This window comes from Carassius auratus, chromosome 4, assembly GCF_003368295.1.
Source record: "Carassius auratus strain Wakin chromosome 4, ASM336829v1, whole genome shotgun sequence".
Taxonomy (NCBI): Eukaryota; Metazoa; Chordata; class Actinopteri; order Cypriniformes; family Cyprinidae; genus Carassius; species Carassius auratus.
Genome location: NC_039246.1, coordinates 21,728,798 through 21,748,159, shown reverse-complemented (window position 1 = coordinate 21,748,159; position 19,362 = coordinate 21,728,798). Strand labels below are relative to the sequence as shown.

The 19,362-nt window shown below is 36.3% G+C and overlaps 1 protein-coding gene across 3 annotated transcripts; it reads right to left on the bottom strand.

Moving 5' to 3' along the window:
- Window positions 1-4,319: 4,319 nt before the first annotated feature.
- Window positions 4,320-19,010, bottom strand: LOC113056450 (cadherin-related family member 5-like). 3 transcript variants are annotated; one of them, XM_026223248.1, is made up of 16 exons: window positions 18,633-19,010; window positions 14,413-14,517; window positions 12,983-13,188; window positions 12,524-12,580; window positions 12,353-12,445; window positions 12,107-12,193; window positions 11,818-11,928; window positions 11,533-11,703; window positions 10,744-10,834; window positions 10,544-10,650; window positions 10,130-10,330; window positions 9,911-10,042; window positions 8,992-9,070; window positions 8,065-8,258; window positions 7,487-7,507; window positions 5,097-6,217 (listed from the first exon to the last, which is right to left on the bottom strand). In XM_026223248.1, exons 2-16 carry the CDS (start codon window positions 14,477-14,479, stop codon window positions 5,546-5,548), a joined length of 2,289 nt encoding a protein of 762 aa, XP_026079033.1. In that variant the 5' UTR covers window positions 14,480-14,517; window positions 18,633-19,010; the 3' UTR covers window positions 5,097-5,545. The 3 variants fall into 3 exon arrangements, with proteins under 3 accessions (XP_026079050.1, XP_026079033.1, XP_026079041.1); XM_026223265.1 differs by lacking the exons at window positions 5,097-6,217; window positions 7,487-7,507 and adding an exon at window positions 4,320-4,720; XM_026223256.1 differs by lacking the exon at window positions 7,487-7,507.
- Window positions 19,011-19,362: the final 352 nt, after the last annotated feature.

The following is a 19,362-nucleotide window of genomic DNA, read 5'->3' as shown; positions in this document are numbered from 1 at the left end:
AATTATTGATTACTGCAGAAATAAACCATGCCATTTCATTTTATATTTAAATCTATTTGAAGACACATTTTTATCCAATTGCTTTGGACATATTTTTAGATATTTTGGGGGTTTATGTTCATAATGTTTAGTATTTGGTTATTATTTAACCATTTGTTTGTGTGATTTTGTAGATATTAAATTAGAATATATTGTACAGCACTTTGCTATAACATTTTTTCTTCTTAAATGTGCTTTATAAATAAACTTAAGCATGAACTTCCACTAAGCTCAACTTTATATTCACAATCGCCATTTTGACTTATCCTTCAATTTGTAAGAACAAGCAAAAAACATGAGTACAATAACATATTTACAATTTAAGTCTATGAGGCAATGCATCCCTGCTTAAAACCCTTTGGTTTTATTTATTTTTTTTCTTCTTCTTTTTCAGTAGGGATTACACCGAAAACAACATTAAAACCAAGTATAAGCAGATATGATATGTTAACACTGAACTAGAGTGACAAAATCACTTACTAACCTTGTTGGCCAACTACTAGCAGGATCAACTAGAAATACCCGGTCGTTAATCCACTAACAATTAGTAGTCTACTGCTTAAACAACTTTACATTTCATAGCACACAGTTTTGTATGGAAGAACTAATATAATAATTTAAAATAAAATAAAAAGGCTGTCCTCATTGAATGTATTTTCCTTTAAATCATGTCGTGATGTGTTGTGATGGTATTGTGTTTTTGTAAAATGCACTGTTTATGCAGTCATGTAACAGTGTGTATTTTTGAGCCATGAGGATGTCTACAACCAAGAGCGATCTGCTTCCCCAAAAATGACCAAAAGATCTCAGCTGTGAAAATGTTGAAATTAATTCAGCACTACAAGCATGATACAGTCCCACTCACCACTATTAGCTGATTAAGCCATGGCGCTCTGTGTGTGTGTGTTCAGGATGTGTATGTCTGATTCACAGCCTGTTACGTGCACGTCCTCCCGTTACATTAGGCAGCATTTGTCTCCAGTCTATCAAAGTCCATGTGCCTGACAGAATTAAAAGACATACAGAAGAAAAAACATGGCAATAGCTTCATGCTCTTGTGCACATTTACATATCCACGTAATCTCAATACTTCTTACTTCAGACATTAAATATTATTCAGTACCTTTCTACAATTTTTTAATGCATTGAGTGACAATGGGTATTTATATATTACAAGGAAAGTGAGCAGTGAAGTGACTGTATGTTATTGTACAGTATGAGTATATTAGTTCAAGCTATCATGGTCAGCTAAGCAGAACAAACTAGCGATGAAACCTCAAGGAACTGTCTCAATATACAACACACACACACACACCTAAACCTACCCTTCACAGAAAACTTTCTGCATTTTTTAATTCTCAGGAAAAAAAAATGCTGTATGATTTAAAAACGTGTTTCCCCATTGGGACCTAAATCAAGTCCCCATGAGTCGCAGTGTGTATACACACACACACACACACACACACACACACAGCACCTTCTTCTTATAGGGCCAAATTATGTTTTGCACTAATTAAACACTTAACTGTGATAAACACTTTTCATAAGCATCATTGAAATTAAATGTACCCGCTCCCTAGTGGTCAACACAAGCACCACATTTAGACTCCCATTCAAATGTTGAAACATCTGTCCGACAAACAAACACAAAGAGGTGTTTTGCATCGTTTTTTGTGTTTATTAAATGTCAACACGTTAATTTGAAACCACCAAAGACAAAATAAAATAAAAAGTGGACTCTGTAACACAAGTACATCTGCAAGATGTCTGTTAAAGATCGTTACATCGTCTGCTGTGTACAAACGTCTGAGAGACGCCTATAAGATGTCAGTTTTCCATCCGTTTGTTATCATCTGTTTTATAGGCTAGCTGTGTGTGGACCTAAACGTTGACAAAAACTTTTAGAAGGCCACAAATTTCAAATTCCTTTTCACCTATTTGAATTATATTTAGCAAGTAGTAGAGTATTTTACTACAATTGTTGTTCTTTTAAAGAACTTACTTTTCAGGGGTTTGAAGCAGTGGCGTAGGCAGAAATTGTATTTTGGGCGGGCCATTAAAAAAGTGGGTGGGCCTATAGTTTTTCCTAGAAAAAATATGACTTAAATAACCTTAGAGAGTGGAAAAAAGAATAGAAAAACTGCAAAAACAGTTACACCTTTATTTTGCAATATTCGGCAAGGCAATAACAAAACACTGTCTAATCATCATGTTCAACCAACAGAGCTCAATAAAGGCTGGACAAACCACCAGCATAGACAATAACCTATTTCATTCAAGTTACTCAGCAGTGCAGACAGTTCACCCGAAAATATAGGCTAAAAGTAAAAGAAATTAAAATAATGAAAATTCAGCAGAGCATGGTTTGAAATAAATAACAACACGCTCCCTAATTTCTGTTAAATCAACCATATACAATGCAATGGTGGAAATTAAACTTTTGTGCCAAAAAAATAGCAACTCATTTAAACAATGTAGAAATACTTTCAGATTGGGTTGTGAAGGTGGTTCATCTATTGCAGTTAGATCGGCGGGTAAACCCGCGTCAGGCTGACCGGGAGAGAGCACTGGCACTGCCGCCAGGGAGCACGCGGCGGCCGCCACCGGCGCCTGACTAGCCTTCTTGTGGGTTAATGAGTCTGAAGAGCTGGGCTGGGTGGACTCGACAGATGAAGGCAGTGGCGTGTCTTCTTCCTCAACTCTTTTTTTTTTTATTTAAATAAAACATTAAAGAAACTTGTTTAGCCATTATTATGGCGATGTTAATACATTGGCTAAAGGCCGCCAGAGCCCGCCGCTCAGAGAGTCTTCCTGTCGCCCTAGCAACCATAGCAACCAATTAGGCCTAGGTTCAGGAGGGACGCTTTCTACAACTTGCTTCAACAATTCCATTTTATTCGGAAAACAAATTAAACACACACACACACCAGTCAACAATAAATCAGGTTTATATTAATATATTTTCTTAAATACATTTGAATAATAAAAATAAACTAAAAATGTATTTTAATCAACCTTGCCTGGGCGGGCCAGTGAGTAATGTGGGCGGGCCAGTGCCGCCCTGGCCCATTACTGGCTACGCGCCTGGTTTGAAGTAGCCTAGGCATGCAGGTGTGCTGTAAGTTGAAGCTAGAAGGAATAGAGCCACAGCCACCGGAGCTTACTGGGCATGCGCACATCAATTGCCTCGTTTTTGTCAAACTGAACAACATTTACTGTATTTGGATTATTGTAAGAGGTCGGTTTAGGGATGGGGTATGTGTAGACGATAATAAAACAGAATGTGATAGGTGGCGAATGTTCTTTATTGTTATTTTCCGGCCGTAGCTCTATCCCTTCTAGCCACACACGTTCAGTAAACGTTACCGGACATTCGTCATGTTAAATAAAAAATAAAAACAGAGAAAAAAAACAAACAGCTGTAACAGAAGGAAAATGGTCTAATGGCGTCCTCTTGTGATCACACTTCATAAGACAGCACAAACCCCAGATATTATATTAATTCTGTTCTTGAGATGTTCACCAAATAGCACATTTCAAATAGCCTAGTTTTGTTTAACACGGAGAACCATAATATGGCTTCAGAGGACTTGGAATATGGTGCATAATTAGGTGCTTCTGACCCACTGTCATTGTATGGACGAGAGCAGCATGAATATTGCTCAGAAAAAAACAAGTCATACTGCATTGGAACAACAAAAGGGCGTTATTCTTTTTGGTGAACCCAACATTTACAGGTTTTAGTAACTGTATAAATTTCTGCTCTATGTTTTTTTTTTTTTTTTTTTTGGTTAAAATAGTTTTCTGTTGCTTCGTTGCATCACAGCCTCCTAATGACAAGTGACCAGAAACATTTAATATATGCTATCAAGCACTGTGATACATGGTATTATCATTTAAGATATGGCTGCATTTACTTTTAGAGGAAAAAAACAAACATTAAGATATCTTGAAATCTTAAAAAAAAAAATCCACAAAAATATTAAGCAACACAACTGTTTTGAAAATTGATGATAATAATAATAATAATAATAAATACAAAATAATAATAATAATAATAATCCACAAAATATTGACCAAAACGTTTCCAAATGGATAATAAGAAATGTTTCTTAAGCACATTATAATTCTTTCTGAAGGATCATGGAGCCACTGGATTGCTGGCTGCTGAAACGTCAGCTTTGCCATCACAGCAATAAATGACATTTTATAATAAAATAGAAATATAATAAAATAGAAAACAGTAATATTGCACTACATTACTGTTTTTAGCCTTGCAGTCTTGTTGAGCATAAGACTTTTTTTTTTTAAATCGTACACAAGTTCTTTTTTGAACAGTATACAGTATAGTGAGATTTAAATGAATATGTTTTTCACAAAGATCCAAGGATTCATACATATTTCAACATATAAGCTGCCACGACCAGGGTTCATGGGACTGTATTCCCCTGTATCCTTCCACACAAAACCCAAACATGCCAGAATTACTCAAAATGCCACAAAAACAGCTGTTTACAAAGATTTGTATGTTCTCCTCCATGTGTCTCTCACAATTTTCTTGGTCCCGGCACAGATATCTTGACTGCATGTGCGTCTAGAAATAGAGTATTCTCAAATATGATTGTGATGCTGCTGCTTAGTCCTACGGCACACTGCGAGGTGAGATGGGTGATGATGCCTCCTGCAGACAAACAGAGAAAAGACACATCAGAGCTTCACATTATATTTCAAGTAAAAGATGAACTGTGCACCCTTGTCAAAACTATTTGAAGCTTTTAAGCAGTTTTACCTCAAAGACTCTACTGTGTAGAATCCAAGATGTTTTCCAAAAGCAAAAAATGCTCTGAAATGTTATATTTTAGCTCCAGAGTAATGTCTAGAGCAGTTTCACAGGATCTCCAGAAATCCTAATGCACCTGAATATCATCGAATCCATACTGTATGTCATAAATTAAAACAACAAATTGCAATATGCTGCAGCAGACTATTCAACAGCATTTAGCTCTTGTTTTAGTAAAACATGGCAATGCATCAGTTTTGGCACTTATTGTGTTCTCCAACTTGTATTTATTATTTAGATACTAAATGGAAAATTACAGTTTATTTCAACCATTTTTGTGTTTGAGTATTTTTAACTCCACAAGAGACAGCAGACATCAGTAATCAGAACATTAAAGGCTAAAATAAATCATTTAGTATACAATACATACTTTATGGGTTCAGGGTTTGACCTCAATATCAGGCAGAATACATTACAGTATAATATATGTAATAATATGTTTAACAATCATCATTTAAACTGATTCTTAATTAAGGCTGATCATGTGCACTATATTGTCTGTGTATTTCTGTACCAGTTCAAACATCGAATATAAAGCAAAACTTGAAAAGGATGTGCTCAGCCAACTGTAAAGTTTGATTATACATAGTTTTGTCTTGTTTGATGAGCCTGTGTTGTTTCAACTAGAGAGGATTTGGCTTTTCATGAGAACGACTTCGAATTGAATCAGGCTTGCGATTCATCCGAATCCTCGATTTGAAATCTCATGGCCTTCATGTGGTCAACTGTAAACTGGTTTTGCCCATGTTTGTAATAGTGGCTTAAATCATTTGGCTCATCTTCCCCTGTGTCTTCATCACTGCTGTAAATAACAGAGGCCATGTTCTTGTATGGATCATTGTCATCTTCATCATCCTCATTAGCATTGGCGAACATACATTCCTCTCTGGGTCTTAGAGAAGTATCTGGGCAACAAGCGTTAAACGTTTCTGCAGGACTTTCTGCTGTAGTGTTAGCAAAAGTGTCCTGCTTCATGACAGGCGTCGAAATATCCGCTTTGTTTTCTATTTGATTACATACAGTTATAATTTGTCCTTCATTTTTGGGCAAAGTCTCCACTGCAGCTCCTGTGTCGTCTTTAAAAGAGACTGATTTTCCGAATGCTGTCCCATTGGCCAGAGCTGAAGATGAGGTGTTTGTGGGTATTATTTCTGGAAGCACCAGGATGGGCAGCATGTCTTGCGGTGCCGTGGACCTTTCAGACTCATATGCCCTGATTGATGCAGGAAGCATGTCCTCTGTTTTGGTGTACAAATCACTGGGGTATTCATGGTCAATGAATGCCTCGTTGTGGTAGGAGGCATCCTCTATTAGCGATATGGGATGTCCTGAATTGACCTGTTGACCACGGAGAAAGGGCATTTAAGGGTTGCCTCGAACAATCGTGACATATCCACTGCTGAGGTCCAGCGCTGATTATAGAGTAGTTATGTGTGTCACTGATTCTTGAGACATGGGACAAACTACAGGGAATTAGTTGGGATCAATCTTTTTAGTGCAACGTCCTGCTTATTTTCTCACAAAATTTGAATTATTATTATTTTTTAAACTGTAACGCACATTAGAATTTTTTTTATGTCATATACAGTAGCCAGCATTTGAAGTGGAACAAAAAAGTTAATCAAAGTTGTCCTGAGACAAGAACACATTTTGATTTAAGGTTTTAAGACAAATTTGATTAAAAGTTTTGATCCAAATCTAATAAGTAATATATGTTTGTAATTTAATTTAATTTAATTTAATTTAATTTAATTTAATTTAGCCTGTATGGCCTTTAGAATATGTAAAGAAAAGACCTTAAACATTTTAATGATGTTTTTATTTAGCTGTAATGCACATTATCAGACAGAAAAATAATATGTTACTTGTTAATATGATCCGTTATGTCAAATAATTATAATAGATGTTTGCAAAGATAGCATTAAACTATTATTAGAAATATAATAAGCATGGGGCAATAACAGATTTTTAGTTTCGTCTTGTTGCTACCATCATGCTTTATTAAACCATGCATGCATGTATTAATTTGCTTTTATAGCGTTGCTAGTAACCAGCAGGACCTCCTCAAAATAAATGAAATTAAAGTAATGTATTTTTTCATATTTTTTTCCTGACGGAGATGAGATATCATGATAGTGTGAAAAGATAGAAGCACAATTATTTAAAATAAAATAAATTAGTGATTGTCTTCACTGTTAACTAATGGCAGGTAAAAGTGTGACATTTTGTCTCATCTCTCAAGAGTCAATAAACAATCGATAAACACAATTAACAATTGCTACATTTTCAACAGTGTTTATTAAGCTTAAATATGAAACACAAAATACACATACATGGATACAAAACGCCTTTCTACACAATAACAGCCACAGACCAATCAAATACACAGTGAACCATACCAATGCATCAAACACAGGGGGGTGTGCTCCATATACTGACCGGTTTAAATGGTGCACCATGTTTATGATAAACTATAACACCGACAATCCCATTTAAACCAGCCTGTCAGTAGTATACGGCTTCCAGATTCTCCGAAAATACATCTCACCTTCACAAGGGACAGTGTCACTGCAGAACACATCTAGCTACTTAATGTCAAGTGCTTACCTGCTGAAACCATCTTAAGCTCTACATGAGAGGAATTAAAAAGGAATGTGAGGGGCAAACGACAAGGGAAGGAAGTGTTTCTTCATTTCTGACTGTAAATGATGTTTTAATTTTTTTCTTGACGATACAATAATCTTTCTCAAATCAGAAGAGGTTATTTATTATGTAGTTTTCCCTTGTTCAGTGCAATAGTCTTGCTTCAACATCTGTATATCAGATACGGTCACCATACACTAAAGCAGTGGGACAGTTTATTTCACAGATGCATGTGTTCTATATTTCTCCTGCTATTTTTAAAAAGGGCATTGGTGGACTTTCTGAGATTGTAGCATTTGCTCAGGATGTAAGGATGTAAGCTCAGCTAGTGTTGCTTTTAGTTCCTTTCTTACCATAACTTGTAGATTTATTAAAAAAATGGTAGATTATCACAGTGCCCAGTTCAGTCAAAACAGCCAAATGTGTTATACTGTAGGTAAATTTTACATCTCGTCTTAGCAGCTGCGTTTCCATCAGTGTTAATGCACAAAGGGACTGAAGGGTACAACTTGGTATGATTGATAAAATATAGTAGCTCTTACCACATTTGGGTGTTTCCCAAGAGCTACTGCGCCCCTGTCCGCTGGATCCCGCCTCTCTCGTCGTCTCTTGGCCAGCCAGAGGATGAGAAATAGTACTATCACAGCCACTATTAGAACAAGGGCAGCGATGCCGCCGGCCATCCCTGCGTGCATATCTCCAAACAGACGTTCCTCACCAAATGGATTTCTGGGAACTATCCGAGAGTTTAGAAGTGGGAAGAAAAAAATAATAATTACAAATCGCTCAAAAATACTTTTGTTAATGGTCAATTCGGTGTATTGCACCTCAAAGAGATTTATTATTTAGTTTGGCTTTGAACGGATGCCAAAGGTAGGGCACAGAGGAGCATGGAGGTTAATGGGAATACAATGAGGCTACATGTAATTGAACTCCTTATTCGTTCCTCTTAAATCAACCATGAATAATCAAATTTACCAGACGAATGATCTGTGAAAACCATTATCCATATTTGGTTTGACCCTCTATTCATGTCATAATTTTATTTTTTTAGAAGCAATAAGGATAAATGATAATGATCCATGCAATTTCAGGTTATAGGAGTTTTATCAATAATGTATCAATATTCAAGAAATATGAACTGAATTAAGATTTTTTTTTTTTTGTAGTAGTACAGAGTTTCCATATTGGATATATATATATATATATATATATATATATATATATATATATATATATATATATATATATATATATATATATATATATATATATATATATATATATATATATATATATATATAATTCTCAAAAGGTTACTCTTTACATTTGTTTTATCACTTCAATGTAAGAAAAAGATATAGAAAAAAATATATTTCATTGTTAGAACATAATTCATACAATGGAGAGTTAATTGTAGTAACATAATGTTGATATTAAAGAAATCTCAAGATCTTAAGTGGATTTACCTGGCTGTCCCCTCTGCAGCACTTCAATATCCACTGAAGCATGGGCTGTCTCACCTGACTCTTCATCTGTTGCAATCACCTTTAATAATAAAAAAAGCATCACATCATCAGCAATGTTATGACAAATATGTATTGCTATAAGGCAAATCATGTAGATCTGTGGTGGTGAACCAGCGGCTCGTGAGCCACACTAGCTCTCTAACCTTTTATCAATAAATAATACATAAAATATTTGACAATAGATTTCAGCTCTTTACAGCCAATTACAACGCCTTTGTTGTACAGCCTACAGTACCAAAGTAAATAAAAAGTTTAGAAGAAGAATATATTTACAGTTGCTCCGGTCAAGTGTGTGTTCAGTGCTGTTCGTGTCAGCAATCAACTGCAAACCTCTTATGCTATGGTAACCTAAAGTTCCCGTAGCTTGTTTTTGGTATTGACAAAACACTTTTCGACTTTTAGAACAGAGGCAAAATTAAAAATGACCGAAAAAATTACCGGGCCAAAAAGCATATCATTTTATTGAAACTGGTGTTCTGTGCCATGAGATTTCAAAACATTTCACAATGTACTTTCACTTTTGCAGCACAGATCTTTTATGTCCTATAAATGTGTCTTATTTATGTACTGTATGATAATCCATGCAGCTTTCAGTGGACGGACAGTTTTAATGAATTAATGAAGAAAAACACAGATGAATGAAGTAAAGAGTGGAATATGCTTGATTATAAAAAAGAAACAGTAAAAGCGCAATAAGCCGCAAAAGAGAACTGAATCCGCTACTCAAAGAATGATGAACGTTGAGTAGCATAGCCAATCACAGACATATCTGGTGATTTGGCAATGGCCAATCAGAGGCATCCATTTTGATCAAAAAAAGGTTCCTGAACCCTGATGTAGATCATATCATAATTGTCACCTCCAGAATGTGTCGGTTGAACGCTCTGAGTTGGTCCGTCTTTGCAATCACAATGCCATCCTGGGTTATGTGGTAAAGTTTATTGCTACCCGTCAGGGGCTGCATTGTGTAATGGATCTTTGGATTTATTCCCTGCAAAAGAGCAAAAAAAGAGATAAAATGCTCTGGTTTGCAGGCATATTTCAAGTGTTTCCTATAGAGGAAATATTTTCACTCTACATCTCTGAAGTCCCTGTCGATTGCCTGGACGACCAGGACTTGGTTCCCGTAGGTAGTGACCAGCGTGGCAGGGCTGGAGCTCTCAATGAGGAACCCTTTGTAGACGGTTTTGTTGAAGAATGGAGGAAACCGGTTCTCTGACACCACATGCACCAGTGCCGTCGCCACCGAATATTTCTTTGGGTCGTTCACCTGAGCAGCCTGTAAGGGCAGTTATGAGGAAACCTTTGATGTCATTGTTGTGTCACATTTGTTTGTTCAATGCAATTTCTTTTTATTGCCTAGAATTATGGTGTGCAATATGGCAGTTGAAGTACTTCCATTCTGTGTCCTTGTTAACACTACACAGCAGATCAGCGTGGTAAATCAGCCGTCACTTTGCCGTTCATAAACACTGACATTATCTCGTCATACCATTATGCGGAGCTTGAATGAAGGCGTGAGGAGTCTGTTTTCAACACGCTGCCTGAGAGAGATCTCTCCTGTTTTAGAGTCGATTGTAAATCTGCCTTTGTCATCACCTAGAAAGTCAATTTGGACATTATTAAAAAACTATAATGAAGATTTAAAGGATGCAATAGTTTATAAATCAATGGAACATAAAGTAAACTCACCTGACAGAATACTGTAGACCAGAGGAGTCAGTATGTCTTTGTCTCCATCTTCAGCACGAATGGGCCCCGGAGAAAAATAGAGCACAGCATCCTAGATCATAAAGAGCATTATACTTTTAAACATACAGGTCAAGACAACAAGCTTCACAACAACAACAAGCTAAACAATGCTGTGAAATATAGATCTAATTTAATTATTTAATTTTGGCAGATACTTTGCAGACAGCTAATGTGGCTACTCTAGTTTTCATATGTATAACTTTTTCAAAATTTTGAGGTTGTTACGCATTTTTTTAGGTTTTTGGAAGGAGTCGATCAGGATTGCATTTGTTATCATTTTTATCATATTTTATTACTTATTTACAATTTAAAAGAACTGTTTTATATTTAATATATTTGACAATGTAATTTATTCCTGTGATGGCAACACTGAATTTTTAGCAGTTATAACTCTAGTGTTCAGTGTCACATGATCCTTTAGAAATCATTCTAATATTCTGATTTGCTATTTAGAAACATTTGTTATTATCATCAACATTGAAAACAGCTGTGTTTAATTTTTTTTTTCTTCAGGAATCTTTGATGAATACAAAGTTCAAAAGAACAGCATTTATTTGAAATATTTTATTTATTTACTTTTTTAAGATAATAAATGTCTTAACTGTCGCTTTTGATCAGTTAATCCCTCCTTGCAGAATAAAAATATTATTATTAAACGTACTGACTTCAAACATTTGAAAAGTATTTGAAGTATATTAATTAATTTCAGCTAAATGAATCACCTCATACCTCATCGGTCTCTGTGATGTTAACACTGTACACAGGGTTGGTGCAGATATTATGATCTCCGTCCTCATAAACAGGTGCACACGGCTGAAACTGAGGATACTGGTCATCACCGTCTACAACGTTCACAGTGACTGTAGCTGTTGTGCTGTACTTTTCTTTTGTGGTCGTTTCCTGTTGATTTAAATAGAAATTCAAACTGTTTTCTCTTCATTATGATTATTTTCCAGCACATAAATGTCTTGTGATTTCCACTCAGCACATATGTGAATAACGTGTACTACATACCACAGCAAATATGACCACCTGCAGCTGGGTTTTAGTCTCATAGTCCAAAGGTTTATCCAGGATCACCATCCCGCTGTTGGGCAGATCAATCCTAAAATAGCAGGCATCATCCTGAATGAGAGAGACACACAGTGCTGGTAATGTTCTCTTAGATTGTGGAAAGGAAAAGGCGTTCTCTAATAACATTTGTGTATTTTTACAGCTGCAGACAGACCAATTGAGGCTACTGCATAACCTTTTGTTTAGCCTTTCATCTGTAATTTTGACTTTTATCGAAGGCATCACTCACTGTAGATTTGTCGGTCATATAAGTGATTGTGTCTCCATCGCCGTCTCTAGCTTTTACTGTGAACACCATTGAGTTTACGCTCAGCAACTGTAGGAAGAGAGTCAGCGGATGTCAGGACTCTAGGTTATAATGTTTCATGAAAATAATCACGCATGTCAAAGGATCATTTCAGACAGGAGTCTAATTCCGAAATAATTCAGTATACAGAGTAAAACCTGGAGTGAAAATGGACCAAAGTGAGTTTACCTCACTTATATATCGTGGCTGAATGGTGTCTTCAAGGAAATATGGCATGTTGTCATTTTCATTCAGTATTTCCACCATAATTCGATATCGACTCTGAAATAAGAAACTCAGGGTTAAAAGTGCTCCATTATGAAATATCGTTATTTTGGTTATTATGTTTTTATACCATACCCTTATTACATTATCTTCATAACATGTCAAAGCAGCGATCAAAACTGATCCCAGCACCTGGAAATGACCACAGAAAAATAGAGTTGCATAGAGAGGTTAATATTTATATAGTCATTTATTTATTTTTTTATCACAAATATCACTCAAAACAAAAATTACAAAACAAAAAATGGTCACACTTTATTTTAAGGTCCAACTCTTGCTATAAACAAACCATTAACTATGACATCTGCCTCAATAAACTAATAATGTGTTACGTCTTAATAGTTAGTAAGGTAGATAACTTAAGTTTAGGTATTAGGGATGTAGAATATGGACATTTGTCATTTATAGACATTCTATTTTAAAATCCCAAACTGTGGCTTAAAACTCCTCCACTGTGTTGGCTGGCAGTCCTAATGCTTCAGTGTTATTCTGGCTTCCCTCCACACGCTAACAGACTCTACTCATGTTAATCACCTCTCGATCTAAGGACCTTGAAAACGACGAGTTGAGTCGGATTGTTCGGCCGTCAAGGTAAAACCAGTCCGCGTTTTCTCCAGTAAGACACAGGCGGATGCTTGCTCCAGGGTCTCCGATGATAGTGATGTTGGCTATGATCTCTCCAGTGGGACTGTTCTCTCGGACCGTGGCAAATATGTCTTGACCACCAAGGCATAAACTGGCTGCAGTTCAGATGAGAGACTGATTAGATTAGAGGACTACACAAATCATCCATATTTATAAAGCAACACCTTTGTAATAGCCGGGATAATTGTAACTATTCCTGTAACAGGGTTGTTCTCACAATTCAGACTTTATTCTTTTATGTCTATTATATGCAGTTGTGAGTAAACATCTTGGAATTTAGACTTAAGATTTAAGTTTATAACACAAAGTTTGTACTTTGTCTGACTATTCTGACTCATTTTCTCAGAATTTGTAATTAAGAGCTCACAAATCGGATTTTCTTTTTTAGAATTCTAAAGTACTCCCAATTCTGACTTTCCATTAGAAGAGTTCATAGAGTTAACACCTTGGAAATTTTGCCATGTTTTTTCAGAATTCAGAATAAACACTTCCATTAACTATTCCATTTAATATTCATATTAATGTACAAAATTAAATTCACTGAATTAATATTATATTCAAACGATTGTTGATAGAACAGAATTATAAAATTAATGCATACTGTCTATATAAGTTGGTCTGAGATATTTGATGAGAAATCTTGCTCATATTGAAATCTCTTTTTTTCTTTTTTTTTTTGGTTGCAGACTTTGGTATCTAGGCAAATCTGTGCACATTGTGTGACAAGAAAATATGGTTTCTGTTTATAATACTTAATAAAGATATAAATAACAACCTTTACCACATCTGAAATGTGAATGTCTTTCTTTTTCAGGTAATGTCACCAATCCCTCCTATTTTTTTAACTTCTCCAATTCCCGAATGTAAAATAACAAATGGGATGCTCTACAAATATGATCTTAAAGAGACATCAAGCAGAAGCCACAAGGCCACAAGAAGACACACATCATGAGGCCTTTGACTTGGGCTTTTACATTTCTTTTTGTTTGGCGTATATCCTGACATTTGCGATGTAATGAGAGTAAAAATAACTTGGGAACACAGTTTATTGTTTGCTTTATGAAAAAGTCTCCATTTGCTTTCCCTTTCTCCATCTAATATCTGTTAAAAAAAAAGTAATTTAAAAAATAAATTCTCACTTGTGACTTTTTTTTCCTGATAGGCTGAGTGAAAGAGACTCGTGACTTGCAGAGAGTCATTCAAAGACTCATTATCATTTTCACATCCTCGTCATAACCATGCCTTTTACATACATTACCACAGAGCAGCGATTCATGAAAATTAGCCTTTGCGGATCCTGATTTTACAGAGGTGTTTACCTTTCGCGATGTGATAGAATACATTCAGTGCCATCTGGCAGAGGAACAATCTCCATGGTGTCAGCATGGTGGATATTCCCCTGGGCTCACGTCTCCTTGTACCCGCTGTAAAAGAAATGCCAAACCCTGACAGTCAATCGCTCTGAAGGATTTCGAGTGCTCATATTACCTGTCACAAAGAGCAGACTTACCCATTCACACCAAAGGTCAATTAAATCAGAAGATTAACAAAGCATATTTATACTGTCGCGCCACCATCTGACATTCATCAGCCAAGTTACTCAAGTGAGTCGAATCAAACCGCTAAATGAATTACTATAGAACGTCACACAGTCTCACCTCTCAGTGTCTGTTTACTTCTGCTTCGGGCTTTAGTCATGTTAAGTCTTTACCCCAAGGTCTTTCCTAGAACTTAAAACCTATTATGATGTCTTTAGCCAGTGTCAAGCCACCAGCCTGGCAGTGATGTCGGTTACGTGACCTCCAGGCCGCACTTTTGATCCTCCACCTTCCACTTCCACGCACCCCTCCACAATAAGAGCTTTTTCAAATCCTCACATAATACCTGCAAAGCTGCCTAAGAACTGTTGTTTCCCCTCTCAAGTCTTGCTGTCTGCCCAGGTGAGACGTTTCATCCTACTACACATAATTACACATTTACTGTTCAATTATAGATCATTTTGTTGGGATAATTCATGCAAAAATATTTTTCATTATGTAATTCACTTATTCCAAACCGGTATGCTCTGAAAGAACATATTTTATGTAGCTGTTTTCTACAAAAGAAAAGAAATAACAGCATGAGGATTAGTAAATAATCACAGGATTGTCATTTTTGGTTGAATTATACCTTTACAGTGGATTCATCACATGACCACTACGGGACACCATCACTCTTGTCCTCCTTGAGTAAGGTTATAAGGACAGTCCTTCAGACCAGGTAATGTCAAAAACACACCTCACGGTCTGGGATGATTTGAGCTTTGTGACATATAGCATTATCCTGCTGGAGGTAGCCATCAGAAGATGGGTACACAGTAGTCATAAAAGGAAGGACATACTCAGGTACTGAGAGATGTGACGTTTAAACGATGCTCAATTGGTACTAAGGGGCCCAAAGTGTGCCAAGAAAATATCCCCCACACCATTACACCACCATCACCAGCCTGAACGTTGAGACAAGGCAGGATGGAGCCATGCTTTCATGTTCTTTACGCCAAATTCTGACCATACTATCTGAATGACGCAGCAGAAATTGAGACTCTTTAGACCAGGCAGCGTTTTTCCAATCTTCTATTGACCAATTTTGGTGAGGCTGTGCGAATTGAATCCTTTGTTTCTTGTCCTTAGCTGACAGTAGCAGTGTGTGGTCTTCTGAGATGGTATTCTGCATACCTTGGTTGTAACGAGTGGTTATTAGAGTTACTGTTGCCTTTCTATCATCTCTAACCAGTCTGCCCATTCCCCTCTGACCTCTGACATCAACAAGGCTTTTTTGTCCACACAACTGCCGCTCACTGGATATTTTCTCTTTTTCGGACAATTTTCTGTAAATCCTAGAGATGGTTGTGCGTGAAAATCCCAGAAGATCAGCAGTTTAAAAAAAAAATACCCAACCAGCCCATCTGGCACCAACAACCATTCCACGTTCAAAGTCACTTAAATCCCTTTCCTTCCTCTTTCTGATGCTCAGTTTGAACTTCAGCAAGTCGTCTTCACCACATCTAGATGTCTAAATGCATTGAGTTGCTGCCATGTGATTGACTGATTAACAGTTTGCTGCATATTTTTGTTGAACAGATTTTGGAATTCTTTGTTGAATAGAACGTAAAAAAAAAAGAAAAAAAAAAGCCCAGGATCCCTTGGTAAGTAAAGAAGAAATGGTCCGGGAACTCACTATTATGTGCTATAATGAGCCTATAATAGCATACATACATAATGTATTTACTGTACATTACATTACGATGCTTATATTGCAAAGCCATTACAATCATTATTGATGTATAAAGTTTAATTTACAGTTTCATTTTAATACATTTTAATGTGTAAGTTTAGCAGCTTGATTTTGGCATTAGTTGATTGTAATCATGTTTTCTTATTATTCCCTGCTTGTCAGTCTTCTAGCCAAGTCCTATTAACAGCACATTTAAGTAATACTATTCATAATTTAGTAGTTGAACTACAACTGATTAAAATGTGTCATAATGTAATCCTGTATCATTAGGTATGGATAACCATGTTAACCATGTCAGAAATTTTCCCATTTAAGTGGCCTTAAATAAAAACAAAAAGTACAGTATACTTATTGTGTTCATATTGTATTGCAAAATACTTTTGCTGCTATTTAGGTGGGAAGTGGGTAAGGTTAGGGACAGGTTTGGTGGGATGGGTATAGGGTAAGTCAACAGTATAATTATAAATGTCATTACAGAAATTGATTACAGATGTAATTACATGCAGAATTTTTTTAAATATAAGTACAATGTCAAAACATGAATGTACACAATAAGTACATTGTACCAAATGATTACATTAAATATAGTAGTTAAGGCCACTTAATATAAAGTGGGACCTCAGAAATCTGTAATAAATGATTGTTTGGTTATAGGATGACTGTATGTGGACTGCATGTGATTAGGGATTAAATCGAGTAATTCATGCGAAACAGGAAGTAGGTCTCAAGATTATGGGATTACAGTACAATATGGTGTAATATTCTTGCTGCACACGGCAGTCTGTTATTTATTATGCACATCTCTGCATGTCTGAGTTTGTCTGCAAGTGTTGATCGAGACCACTTTTGCCGATTAAAGCTCTTCTGAGTTTTAGCAGAAGTATATGTAGAATTAGCCCCTTCGCTGTATTATATTGTTTTGATTTGATTAGTCTAATCTCACATATGAGAGCTCTCATCTGCAGAGATGATATACAGTAGTGCACTACTCAATAGGGATTGCCAGTGCATTTATTATTTAATACATAAACTGAGGTGGTACCCTTAAATCAGCATTTACTCACCCTTAAGGTGTTCCAAATCTTTATGGGTTTCTTTCTTTTGTGGAATATAAAAGAAGATATTTTAAAGACTGTGGGTAACCAAACAGTTGCTTGTCCTCACTGACTTCTGTACTATGGAAGAAATACTATGAAATACTAAGAAATACTACAACTTGAGTGTCATTAAACAATGACAGAATTTTTCTTTTTGGTTGAACTATCCATTTTAAAAGTAAGTATTAATCTTGTCACAACATTTGTAAAACTTCGGAATTTGACTTTTGTGATTAATGACCCATATATTTCAAATTAAAATTATGCAATTAGCAGATGTTTTTATCCAAAAAGTGCAGTGCAAAAAGTTATCCTTACAGTGCATTCAGGCTATACATTTTTACCTATCATGTGTTCCCGGGAAATCGAACCCCCAACCTTGATATTTAAAATATCTTTTTTTATATTCCACAAAAGAAAGAAACTCATACAGGTTTGGAACAACCTGAGGGTGTGTAAATGCTGACATCATTTTGGGGGTAAAATGTCCCTTTAAGTTATTAATACGCAATCAATTGGGTATAAATAAGTAACCTTTTAAAAGGGTACCATCCCAGTGGCACCAGTTTATGTATAAAATAATATCAGTTATTTTACAGTAAATGTAAGAGGAAGGTTTATGGCTAAATCCGCAGAAACACATTAATAAACACTACAGAGACTAGCAACTCAAGTGAGGTTCAGCATGTTTAGAAGCGTAATGATTGATGCAGTCTCCTTAGATGAGACCATCAGACTCATTAGAGCAGCTAGTATGAAGCAGAGCCAGTCGGAAAACTGAAAAAATAACATACTTTCTGATCAAAGACAAAAAAGTGAAACACTCTCAGCAAAGTCACAAAACCATGTATCTGTATTCCTGTCATCTTTATAAGATCAGGCCCAAGCTATGCTGACTGGATGCTTCAGCAATCAGATTGTTTTGAGACCGATCTAAAGAGGTCACTGAACATCTATACAGCTGTCTATGACTACAGCTGGAAAAACTCATCAAACATTCACTCAATCACAAAAACTGGTCTGAACAGCGCGCTTTACAAAACCCCATGGCATGCTGGGAAAGTGAGCTTTCGCTACAGTCATGACAAGAAAGCACCAGTTGTCAATGTCCTTTGAAGTGTAGACAACACAATCACACACTAGACCAAACGCCCTCAGTATTTCCTCACCGTTAATCGGTGGTGGTTATCCTTTGTTTTTGAGCTCAGGGGATCCTGCTGTCACTTCCTGCGGTGGCCGCTCTTGTCCTCCGCCTCATGTCTCTCCTCTTAGAGGGGCTCAAACCTGCGCCACAAGGGACAGCGGGCAGCCACAGTGCAAAACGCAACAGATTTCTCTGGCTAGTTAAGTCAGGGCTGCTCAGAGCGAGAGAGAAAGAGAGAGAGGGAGCACAATGCGTTTAGCTGGAGGGAATTAAGAGCTCTCACACAGCAGAGTGAGGGCTTAGGCAGCATTTCCAGGACAGGATAACTCTGGCTGCTGAGAGGGAGGTTAAACTGAGAACATTAGCTCAGGCGCTGACGCTAATGCAGTCCAAGGTGTTCAAATGCTGCTAGTTTGTCATTAGAATACAGACTGAGGGCGCATTGGCCTGACTGCAATCAGTCTGAGTAGCTGTCTCTGGGGTCAAAAGGACCACAGGAACTGTCCCTTGTTTTGGTGTATGTACAGTATGGGTGAATGTCATGAAAAATAACTCCAGGTCACGCTACACATAAAACCATAATGATCTTTTTTTGCACTGTGAGAGGACTGTTTTTTAAATCATTTTATCAATAAATTATAATACTTTTTATTTATTTATTTATTTATTTTTCATTTCCTACTATTTTCATTATTGATTTCCATTTATGATTTATAATGTCAGAATTAATTCAAATTTATCTACGAATAATATTC

Coding starts and splice junctions, on each gene's coding strand:
- LOC113056450 (XM_026223248.1), bottom strand. CDS start 14,479: ATGCTGACACCATGGAGATTGTTCCTCTGCCAGATGGCACTGAATGTA. Junction 13,189..14,412: donor ATTCTATCACATCGCGAAAG/GTAAACACCTCT, acceptor TCTGAACTGCAG/CCAGTTTATGCCTTGGTGGT. Junction 12,446..12,523: donor ATGAAGATAATGTAATAAGG/GTATGGTATAAA, acceptor TTCTTATTTCAG/AGTCGATATCGAATTATGGT.